The sequence below is a fragment of the Macaca mulatta genome, chromosome 15 (assembly GCF_049350105.2).
Source record: "Macaca mulatta isolate MMU2019108-1 chromosome 15, T2T-MMU8v2.0, whole genome shotgun sequence".
In the NCBI taxonomy this organism is placed as follows: domain Eukaryota; kingdom Metazoa; phylum Chordata; class Mammalia; order Primates; family Cercopithecidae; genus Macaca; species Macaca mulatta.
Genome location: NC_133420.1, coordinates 90840479 through 90853126, shown reverse-complemented (window position 1 = coordinate 90853126; position 12648 = coordinate 90840479). Strand labels below are relative to the sequence as shown.

Below are 12648 nucleotides of genomic sequence, written 5' to 3'. Positions count from 1 at the left end.
GTGCATTTTGGAGGTTAAAACGTGGCTATAAAAGAGAACCACTTTCTATTACTTACTACCAAATGGTTTTACTTCTAAGGAAAGCTTATTATTTAAAAGTATCTGATGTCATTTTGGCTTGGCTCTCAATGTCTTAAAAACTTTTTTTTAATAGGTAGAACAATTCATAGATCTACAAGTTGCCTTTGCACTTTAAATCACATTCCAACTTAAACGGAATGATGACACTTCTGTAATTCAGCTGAGAACCAATTAAATAGTAAAGAATGTATCAAGATTAACTGATTAGTCAGTTGCAAGTAAAATCATGTTTGGCTTCAAAATGCTTAGAAAAGACCAGCTGATCATTCTGCATTTTCAGTTAAAGGATTACTATTTTCTCAATATCGCAGAATAATGATTTTGTTCCTTTACCATCAACACAAAACAATTAAATTAATAACATATCTAAATTACTTGATGACATTATTGAAATAATGTCTCATTTTACACAGCCCCAATGCTCATCTAATCACTAGTGACAGAAAAGCATAGGCCTAACCTTGAACTCATCTCCTCATCTGAACTTGATCAAATTTAATTCAGATAAATGAAGCCAGTGATAACATAAATCCCACTTCTAGAGATGACATATGTCTGCCAAAGAAAGCTAACAACCTTTCTGGTCAGATCACAGTCTCCTTTGTACAGACATAGATATGAAATAAACATCACCTCTCTGTAATGTAGGTAGGGAATTTATTCTTTTCCTTGCTCTGTTTGTACTAATTTGAGGTAGAAGAGATACCTAGAAATAAAAGGTTGTACTACAAGATGTGGCCTATGCTATAAATAAACCCAATAAATTAAAATCTCATGTTTTCCAAATGGGGGCATTACGGTTATTTGCCTTATGAACTGATTGAAAACAGCATCATGTTAAAATAACAAAGGCTCTTCCATATTTTAAAATGTGAATTCTGCTCATTAACTTGCTGTGGTCCTCTGGGCATCTGGCTCAACACTTCTGGATCATATTTTCTTATCTAAATAGAAGTATGTAATAATTATGCCTTGTTCTTCATGTTATGCATTACCTTTCAAAAATGTCCTTACACAAGAAGAGTACCAATTATAATGCACCTGCTGTTGCAAGATTTTGGAAATCCACATTATATGTTTAGTATTTGTTGTTTCTTGTTCTATATATGTTGCTTTGCTCACAATTTTGTGATTTGTGTTGTTTTCTCTATTGTTAAATACATTTTTGACCCTGAAAACCTACAGAATATAGAATAAGGCAAACACTTGGTAATCAACAGAATTCTGCAAGAAACTGGTCAAGACCATATATAGTAGGTCAGATGAACTCTGCTGCAAATTGCAATTTGGTGTTTGTAACAGCCTCAGCAACTGTTGCACTAATGAAGGGGACCTTGGGATTTATATCAATGGTGATTAAGTCTTTGCTGACAATTCACTTCACCTTCCACACCTCTGCATCATGTTTTACAAGGGGCAAGGGGCAAAATATTAAGGCCAACAAATATTAGACAGGTTGTAAGCTTTATTGCAGCTTAATGTTTTTTAATTAAAGCCAAAGGATCTTTGTTGGGATCCCCAGGGGTTAGCATGCCCACAGTACTGAACCATCCAACCAGCTAGGTATGGAGAAGCCAGCACCCAGATTAGATCCTGAAAGGCCTCAAAGGGAGGGGGTGGATATGCAGCAAATTAAATAACTAATGAAAGACATAGCCAACAATAACATAGTTACCTCATCTAATTCCATTTCATCTGGACTCTCCCATGGCTTGATAAATTTCCCGCGAGATTTCTTCAAAGGCACGATTATTATGTAGTAACCTCTGCACAAGAATGAATAGATAAAAGTTAGGTTAGTTCAAAGGAGGAAAACGTGGATATACCCTTAAGTCTTCCACAGAACAGTGAGGCTGAAGGCAAATTATGGATATGGGGTGACTTATCCATTTTTTACATTAATGACAAATAACCACCTGTTTGTTCAATTTTAAAAACAACATGGGAAGACGTTTATGTGTGATTGCAATGATCTTGTATGGTAATATCATCATGGTTGACTGTTCTTTATTAGGTATCATAAACAGAGCAGGCACAGTTTGTTAGGGCCCTGGTGCTGGACACATACAAAGCTGGAATATTGCAATCTACCACCATGAGCTGCTGAACCAAATATTTTCTATGACATTAATTTATAAGAAGATGTTTTTAAAAGGGGGGTGCATAAGAAAAATTCTACTCCTAGCTCACATAAATACCTATTAGTACTGTTGTTTATACAAACCTAAAATGCTTCTTTATTTGAATTAAAATTTTTTAAGTAACAAAAATTAGGTATAATTGCAGAGAGTAAGACATTAAAAATTCCCTTCTTTTTCTACCCATCAAACTGCAAACCTCAAGGTAAGTACCTCAGAAAATTGGAGAAAATCACAACTTAAGGGCCTTTGAAATAGCTATCAGTATAATGACATCTATACGAAAAGACAAAAGTAACTGAATCCTTACACTGAGAATGGTCAACTAAAATTTAAGGAATGTATAAAGGCACCCATCCACAAATAGGTATGGGTTATTTGCAAAGCTGTTTTGTCACTTCAGTATAGAATATACTCTGCTTTCATATTCCTGTTTAGGGATTCTGCTCATACTGATCTTTAGTAGTAACTATACAAGGACTTTGAACATACTGTATAATAATAACATTAATCACTTCCTACTTCTCAGGTACTATATTAAATGCATAATCTGGTTTTGTCCTCCTATAGAGAAATTCTTTCAGCAAAGCCTAGGTATAGCCTATAAAGCTACAAGGATTGGTCACAGGCAAAAAAGACAGATCTGTAGCAATTAAATAATTGCCAAATTAAAACAGATAGTAATGGGATGCAAAGCTACATTTATCTTAATGGTGGCAGTGATCTGTTTCTTTTTCTTATTTACTCTATGTATGATAATGTATTTTCTAAGGACTCCATACACTTCATGGAGATTTACTGTGAAAATGAACACACACACGGACCCAAACATACCCACATACCTTTAAAAGAGGAGGCCACCACACAGGACAAAGAAACAAGAGGAAGGACACTACCAACCCTATGTCACACTGAATCAGAGACCAGTCACAGAGACCATAGAGGCCAGGAAGGCCTCTTTCTACTCATCTCAAAGCAAAACCTGTAACAAATTCAGCAAACTCTCTGTGATTAAAAACTCTGTTTTCATTAAGGGTCTAGAGCAGAGCTGTCCGGTACGGTATCCACTGGCCCCTGGGGGCCATCAAGCATTGCCAATGTGACTAGCCCAAACTGAGACCCTCTGCAAATGTAAAAGATACATTGCATTTCAAAGACGTAGCATTAAAAGAAAGTGTGAAGTATCTCAGTAATAATTTTTAAACTAATGATGACATGATAAAATAATAATCTGGATATATTAGGTTAAATAAATTATTAAAATTAATTTCACCCACTTTTTTTTTTTCACTGTTGCTACTAGAAAACTTAAAATGTCACACGTGGCTTTCATTATATTTGTTGGACGGCACTGCTCTAGAGCGTTCTGGAGAAGAATATGGCACTTGGAGATATGTCTGGCTGAGAGTTTGGGTTGATCTTGGGCTTAGACCCAAGAATCTCAGTTATACATTCTGAAATATGTGAGTAAAAAATACCAGGCTGTGATATGGGGGGAAATACACCGAATGTGCTCAGCACAGTGTGTATATAGCAGTAAATAGATGCCAGCTGCTACTGGCTAGTATGAACATCACGGTTGGAGAGATGCATCTGAACTATCTTGTTCAGTAAGACTCTATGAAATTCCGTGAGCTGCAGGTTAAAGAACTTGTCAAACTTCTTTTCCCCCTAATCGAGAATTCAAGTCAAACCAGACAAGTACACCACAATCCTTTCTCCACGGTGCCCTGAGCAACTAATCAACAGATACACAGGATTATACCACCTAGCCATTCATTTTCTTTACTACAAATAATCATACTGATCAAGGAGGATGAGGAGAAGGCAGAGTTGGAGTGTGTGACAGAGACCAATATCTTTTATTTTATGATCCAGAGTAAGCTTCCCCCCTTCCTGTCCTCCCACTACCTGACGGATTTGCCAAACAAGTCCATCATGTTAAATGAGTATGGAGGAGAATGACAGAGCTGCAACTGAGCGTACAAAATCACACTGCAGATGTGCTTGATAAACACACTTGTCAAGGAACCTCTTGCTTTTCACTACCAACTGCTTGAAGTCAGAAGAGCTCTACACATAAACCAATGATATTGCATATTATCAGAGCGCTACCATTGTCCTCCTTCAGAATCCTGTAAATCAAGGTTAAGCTGATGAGTTTCATTAATTTTTTTCTTCTGCTTTCATACTTTGATTCGCCATTCTTGTACATGAAAAAAAAAATCCATTCTTTCTTCGGCACCACTCCCCAACTACTCATTTTACTTGTGGCTGGGATAAGAATTGAACAGCCTCTCCCACAGCAATTAATTAACGGTACGGCCAGATATCCCTAACCTTTTTTCTCCAGTGATCTCTAAAGCATTCATCTAGGGCAGTCAAAGTGAAGCTTGCTTCAAAGCAGCTCTCGCACATTGAAAGAAATAGGGCAGGGGCAATTTGAAATTCTGTATTATACAAAGCTTCGCCTCAGTCTAAATCCACACATTTCAACTGTGGTTGCTGCAACTATGGCTTTGTAAACATCAACTTCCTTGCTTTACCTGCAACCCGTCTCTCCCCTGAGGGTCCTGCTTCCTTTGCAGCTTTCTCATATGGCAGCTGTGGATTTATCCCTCCTCCCCTACCCATGAACCTCAGAGGCAGGGTTTGGGATTTCTTTCCTGGCTTCCCATAGCTTCCTGCAGGTATTTTTCTTCCACCTTCTTGCTTTGGTAGTAACAAACCCCTTCTTTTTTGAAGTGCATGCAATCCAGCTATATTATGATCTTCTCTGGCTGAGTTTGGCCATCTAGTACCTCCCCCAGCATCTCCTTTCTCTCAGGGAAGATTCTTTTGCAGGGTTCACGGCCTTCTTTTTTCTCCAAACTCTGCCATCATCCTGGGTGATTTCAACCCTCATAGGTCTGGCCCATGTACCACTGAAGCTCTCAGATTCTTCAATTCTCCCTTTCCAAAGCCCGTCTCCTCCACCCTACCTTAGCTGAAATCTATGCTTTCCATTCTCTCTGCCAGAATCCAGGGAGCTGAACACAACTTGAGAAATAAAGCACAGGGCAGAATAATGCCATAAATTGAGAATCAGCAAACCCAGTTAGGCCTTCAACATGGCCTTGCAATCTTACCACTACCTAGTTTCCCAATAACTTCTCCAATTTCCTAGTCCTTCCATTTTCCACAGTAACGTTCTCACTTTCTCCTCTACTTTGAAACCTTGGACGTTCAAACCTCCCCATTAGAAGATGGCCTCATCTCTTACGTACAGAGAAAATGCAAAGATTCAGACAATTATTCCCTCATCATCTGTCACCAAACTACAAGCCTATCTAGATCTGTAAACAAACCATAAATTTTCTTTTGGTAAAGTAGAAGGGCTGGCCCTACTTTTGAAGGCCATTAACTATCTCTTGAATTGTTTTCCATCTTCTCACTTTCTTAGGAAGTTTACCATACATTGTACTCCTTCTCTCTCATATAGCTCAACTTCTCCTTCCTCATTTGATCCCATCCTTTAGCTTTCAACCATGTATAAATATGTGCAATACAGAGAACAAAACAAACCACATCCCACTCTAGTCACCTCTCTCTCTCCCACCCCTGACTGCCAAAATTCTGCAAATAGCTGTGTGTTCCTGCTGCTCCCACTGCCTCCCTTTCGCCTCACTTCCCGGCTGACTAGGCTTTAGCGCCTGCCTCCTCACTCCACCTCACTGCCATTGCCAGGGTGCTCAGTCATCTCCAGAGTGTTATATCAAAAGGGGAGTTTTTGATACTTTTCTGTCCTTCTTGACCTCTTAGCAAACGTTTTAAGATGTTAACACTCTCGATGAAACATTCTGAGCCCTTTCTCTGTGATATTCTTCTGTTATTTCTATGTATACCTCTTTCCACACTAACCTTATTTCCATAGCAGAATTTATCATTTGTGGCCCAGCCACAATGGTGACATTCCTCAAGGTTCTGGCCAAGAACTTCTATCCAGACCCTATTTTCATCCTAGATCTCATTCCAGCTCAGGGCATCATTTCTTAGCTATATGCAAATGATTTCCAGATTCATATCTTTAGCCAAGAATGTTCTTCTAAATTCCACTGGTTTATCTGACTTTAACTTAATGTCTCCATTGGGAGTTCAAAAGCACCCAAAGTTTACTGTGGTTAAAATAATATGCCTTGCAAAATAAATCCTCCCTAATATTGCATTACAATCCATTTCAGTGCACAAGCCAGAAATCTGGGTGTTATCATTGACAATCTGCCTTTATTCTCTTCCTGTGTCATACTCAATCTATTGCCAAGTTCTATCACTTCCAAACCCTATCTCCAGTGCATGTGCTTCTCTCCATCTCTACTGCCACTCTTCTGGCCTCATTCCATGTCATATGCCCAGACTGTGACCTTACTCTCTCAACTCTCTATTGACTTTAGCCCCTTCTAGTGCAGTCTCTGAAATTTTCAATTCACAGTACAAAATTTGTTGTGCCATTTCCACTTTTTAAAACATTTCAATGGATCCTCATTTCTCTTAGGATAAAGACTAGAAGGTATCAGAAGGCCAGCAGGATATTGCCTGAATCCCTCTGACTGTGCCCTCTCAGCTATATATAGCTCGATAGGCTTTCAGTTTCTTGCATTTACCTTAGTCCAGCGGTTCCTAACCATTTTGGCACCAAGGACTGGTTTTATGGACGAAAATTTTTCCATGGACAGGGCGGGGGTTTGGGGGATGGTTTCAAGATGAAACTGTACTACCTCAGATCATCAGGCATTAGATTCTCATAAATAGCCAGCAACCTAAATCCCTCATATGTGCAGTTCACAATAGGGTTCATGTTCCTGAGAGATTCTAATGGCACCACTGATCTGACGGGAGGCGGGGCTCGCTCCAGTGGTAATGCTCCCTCCCCACTGCTTATCTCCTGCTGTGTGGTCAGGTACCTAACAAGGTTAGGAACTGGTACTCATCCATGCCCCAGGGGTTGAAGATCCTTGCCTTAGTCCATTCTGTCATTAAATCATTGATCATTCTGTTCCATCTGCCTAGAACTTTGTCACTTCCACCTAGTTAACTATTCTTTTTCCTTAAATATCTATTAACCGATTATTTTCTAAGCGAAATCTTCCCTGATTTTTATTTACACCAATTACCCCCATTATATGGTCTCTGTGGACAATTTTTAATCTATAAATTTTCTTATACAACAAATTTATATATTTATAAGCACATTACTAAAGCTGACATACATATAATACCCCCAAAATTTGCTTAACTTTGCCATTTTATCATGGAATTATTCTTCCACTGCAAAGAAAGTGGGTACAATAGGTGGCTCTCAGGAATTAACATCTCTCCTAAGTCAGGCAGTCAAAAATATTGGGCAGTTCTTCTCCATCAGAATTTTCAACTCTCAGTCTCATCAAGCTTTTTCTCCTTTCTTCAAATCAGCAATGGCATGCCCAAACAGAGTTTCTAGAAAACATAACTGCTTATTGCAAACATTCTTTTCTTTACTGGCCTACTCGTGACCCTGGTTCTAATCTCACAGGACATTAAGGAAGATAAGATGATTCAGATATGAGAAGTGAAATGGGCAGCTAATATGTGCCCTATAAATTCATATCAACCAAATCATATGAGCTGAAAGAACTTGCTTGAAATGAAAAAAAAAAAAAAAAAGAAATAAATTGCTTTTGGAGCTAGCTTTATTTTTGGGTAAAATTAAACTCAACATTCTGCTTTGCCTGTCTGCCTCAAGCCTGGAGTTTAGACTCAAAACAGCTTTTCAACATAGACTTTAACTATTAAAGTAATAGAAAAATAAATAACTTCAGAATCAATATATCTGGAAAGCCCTTGACTACTTATAAAGTAAGCTGTGTTTTCCCAGTCTATTAGATTTAATTAGATAAGTTAAATCTAACCTTCAGAGTTTTAATTATATTAAGTAAAGTTTTACTAATTTCATTTAACATGTTATCATCAAGGGGCTCAGTTCCCCATAATTATATGGGAAGGCAAGCTCTGGTCTTTGTGGCAGTCCCACTTCGAATTCAGTCAGGCTTTTTGTATTAGTCTGTATTAGCATTCTCAAACATGTTAATTAACTGGGAGGTGAAAAATCCATCTAGGAGTTTAATGATGAATGTCATTCCTTGCATAAGCCTCCTGCTTTACCTCTCCTTAAATTCTCATGGTAACCCACTGACTTTATTGCTTCATGACACTAAACACACACTTCCGTGATCTGTACCCAAGCATATATGCCTGGTCACTCCTAGTTCTAAGGTTTCTCTGGGGCAGTCCTGTTTATGTCTACTTCTTTTGGAGTTTTAATCAGTTATCAATTGACCTAGAAAAAAAAAAGTTCTATTTTGACCAATAAACTTAGGGTCACAGAGGCAGGGCCTGTGGTTCAGAATGTGGGCTCTGGAGTCAGGCTGCCTGAATTCAAGTCTTTCCTCTCTGGTTTTGTGTTGTGGGCTGGGGCAAGTCAGTCTATATTGTGTGTTCCTCGGCTATAAAATGAGGGGCACCCTTCCTGTGACGATTACATCAGTTAATGTGTGTAACGTCCTTTGCATAGCACCTAGTTTGCCCTCTGTTCCTATTAACTACTAACAGTATCAGCTGTATGATCTTGGCCAGGACACTTAGTACCATTGGGCCTCATTTTACTCATATGTAAATTAGAGGAAGAATACCTACCTCACAGGGTTATTGTGAGTCTTAAATGAAACCTAATATCCTCAGTAAATTGCAAAGTACTATACAAATTTAAGCCTTTACTATTTTAACTCACAAACACATGATGAATTACTCTTCATTAAGCTGCTAATAGTGGAACACAAATCTTATGAAGCAACACTGTAAGCCATGCTTCCATAAAAATCTTCTTGTATAAAAGAAAAAGTTGAGAACAAATTAGTAAGACCAAAGAAATTTAAAATTTCATAAAATACCCTTATTCTTCATTTCCACTTTTTATAAACATAAAATGGTTGTTATAAAATTAATTTACACTGAGTACCTTCTGGTAGTTTTTTCTCTTAGTATAATCTGTGTTGTGCATTTTTTAAATACCCAGGGTAAAATTCTGCTCTATGAAGTCACAGAAGTTGCCTATGTCATTACAACTTGCTTCTGATCTGCTAGATCTGACTGGCATTCTGCTCCCCAAATCTATTTAAATAGAAGGTTTAAGCACCACAGAATTCCTGATACCAGAACTTGCAGCATCCTTAAGGCTGTTACAAAAGAAATTTAGCCTTTCTGTGAGGGAACTCTCCTAATTTGGCACACAAAAAATATAAAAACCAAGTATGAAAGTAAAGAGATATTAAATTAATTAGAAATCATTGAACACTTTTGTTTTTAGGTGGTGAGGAGTTAAGGAGTAGGGGCCAAGATCTCCTGATTAACTTGGCCAGAAATGAAAGCACGGTTTCTGTTGGTCAACAAAACAGGTGTCAATCACCAAAACTGCATTTTGCTTGAAAACAAATAGGAAGCATTTTTCTGGATAGCTTTCATCTAAATAAAAGTTAGCAACGTGCCCACAGTTCTGGAATGAGTTCTGTTTCTTCCTCACGTTTTTCTCACAGAATACTGAATAAAAAGCTACAACCTTTCCTAATTTCTAAACTTGCCAACCACTGCAAGTGACACAACCCGGCACAGAGCTTCTTGTAATACCTGACCATGCTACATTGACCAATCTAGAAAACAGGAACAGTAACCTTACAATATTATCCCTTTAAGAATTCTACTAAATAGAAATCATCTAAGGCTTTTCACTAAAAGATTTGATTTTCATTTTCCATTTCTTTGATACTTTTCCCACTCAAGTACTTTCCTGGTTTAGTCTTTCACTCATTTCTTCCCCTAAGTGGCTGTAATATATTTCTGAGAATCTTTAATTCATTTCTAGAAAACAAAAAATGTCCATAATAGTTTGCTTTCTTTTTCTGTTTCATAATGGTCTCATTTCTGTGATGTCAAAGTTACCTTTTTCCTGACTCCCATTTCAAATATAGAAGGGGAAAGTGCATAAATAAAACAAACAAACAAAAAAAATTGAACAAGCTAAAAAAGAAAAAAAATCTGACAAAGGTAGAAAACATTCTGCAATATTCGCAACTCCTTCAGAAACTGGAAAATGAAACTAATGTTTGCCACCAATGGGCTAAAAGTGCCGATTTCCAGTAATAGCTAACACATTTTATCAAGACAATTTGGTGAACAGCCTCTTAAAGGTCATTTTTTATATAAATAAAAGAAAGTATTGAAAACTAAATTAATAGTAAATGCTGAAGAATATACTATACTATTTTCCTCTCTCAACTGCTCTTTTCTTGAAGAGACATGCATGATTTTTAATGGAATGAATTTATAGTCTATCTTTTCCCTGTTCTTTCATTATTTGTAACTTTTTCACCTTTATTAAATCTTTCTTATGCTATCAGACTCAGATTAGATATGATCACCTTCAGGAGGCCTCCCCTGACACCCAAGTTGGGCTAAAACTTGATATTTGTGTTTCCACAACACCTGGCAGTACTCACCCTATTATATTCACATTATCTAGTTTCTGAATCTATTCTCTTACTATCAGGTAGGACTTAATCTCAGTCATTTTTCTATTCCCAAAAATAGCACTGACAAAATAGTGTGTATAGAATATATATTTGTTGGATGCCAGCAGGAAAGTCTTAAGAGGCAGACAAGTACAATGTGGCCAAATAACAATTGCTAGTCTTTCTCTTGCCTCTGCACCATCAGAGATGCTCTATCCTCTGAGTGAACGGCTGTCTTTCTACTCCTCCTCCCATGGCCCAGCTAACTTCCTGTCACTTTTTAAGCCTCAGCTTAAAAAGCCTCAGTTGTCACTTTCTCTAGGATTGCTGAACTAATAAGTCGGAGTTAGGAGCCTCATCTACAGCCTCCCTTATCTATCTAATTTTCTCTATTATAGGACTCTGCTTCAGTGAACTCTTTGCTTGTCCAAATTTTCCAATCAACTATGTTGTATGAGAACAGTGAGAAAGAACACACCGTCACTACTGAATCCCTGAAACATTAACATTGACTGCTACTAGGGTGGGTGATCAAGAATTAACTGATATTTCTATGGACTTGATGGTTTTATAGGTAAATACTCATCCCCAAACTCATTGAGTTGTACACATTAAATATGTACAGCTTCTTACATATCAATTATATTTCAATAAAGTGGTTTTAAAAATTCATAAATATCCTTTATCTGTCAAGATCAATTAATAAACATTCAGAATGAATACACAAATCGATGAATATAATCCCACTGTCATACTGAAATTTGTTGGGATAAAAATTACGCAAATACCCAATTCTCATTTTCAGATTTCTGGATTATAGAAAAAGAAGGGCCGGGCGCCGTGGCTCATGCCTGTAATCCCAGCACTTTGGGAGGCTGAGGTGGGTGGATCATGAGGTCAGGAGATCAAGACCAACCTGGCTAACATGGTGAAATCACATTTCTACTAAAAATACAAAAAAATTAGCCAGGCATGGTGGTGGGCTCCCGTAGTTGCAGCTACTGGAGAGGCTGAGTCAGGAGAATGACGTGAACCCAGGAGGCGGAGCTTGCAGTGAGCAGAGATGGGGCCACTGCACTCCAGACTGGGCGACAGAATGAGACTCCATCTCAAACAAACAACAAAAAAAAACCAGAAAGAAAGAAAAATAAGAGTAGACAAATGTGAAGACCTTATTTTACACTGAATTTATTTTAGGAATAATCTTTTAGAAATTCTTTTCACTGAATTTATTTTAGTAATATTTTAGAAATTCTTTTCACTGATTTTAGTAATAATCTTTTTGAAATTCTGTCACCTAGTTGAAATTCATCAATTATTTTATCAAATAAACAATAACTGAAAGTTTACTCAGGAAAGGTTTTAGGATGTGTATCATGTCTGAATTTATTAATTATACCTAAATTACACAAATTATACTATTTTAAAACTTCTTATTTCTTATTTTTTAATACCTGATTTTCTCAGCCATCTGCTTTAAGTTTTCTGGAGTCTGGGGAGTTTTTGACCACTTTTTAAATTTTTCTCCTTCTAGAAAATCCCTTTGCCATGCTGCTCTGGCTCAGTTCTCCTCTTAGATTTCCAATAATCCCTCCCCGTGTCCTCTACTGGCTCTCTTCTTCCTGTTAACTGAGACCTTTCTTTTAGTCTTTTGCTTCACATTTTCCTCTCATTGCTTCAATAATTCTGTCTTCTTCCATGAAACCATTGCTACTTAGTTAACAACTCCTAAATGTATATCTATAATCGATTTTTTTTTTTTTCTTTTGAGACGGAGTGTAGCTCTGTCGCTCAGGCTGAAGTGCAGTGGAACAATCTTGGCTCACTGTAACCTCCACCACCTCCTAGGTTCA

At 37.5% G+C, this 12648-nt stretch overlaps 1 protein-coding gene across 15 annotated transcripts in view; it reads right to left on the bottom strand.

Moving 5' to 3' along the window:
• Nucleotides 1-12648, bottom strand: part of PTPRD (protein tyrosine phosphatase receptor type D) — a 548445-nt gene that overhangs the window by 154698 nt on the left and 381099 nt on the right. For all 15 annotated transcript variants that reach the window (XM_077966648.1, XM_077966651.1, XM_077966654.1 and 12 more), the window contains one exon: nucleotides 1757-1847. In XM_077966648.1, the coding sequence (XP_077822774.1) occupies nucleotides 1757-1847 (91 nt within the window). The remainder of the gene's footprint in view (nucleotides 1-1756; nucleotides 1848-12648) is intronic.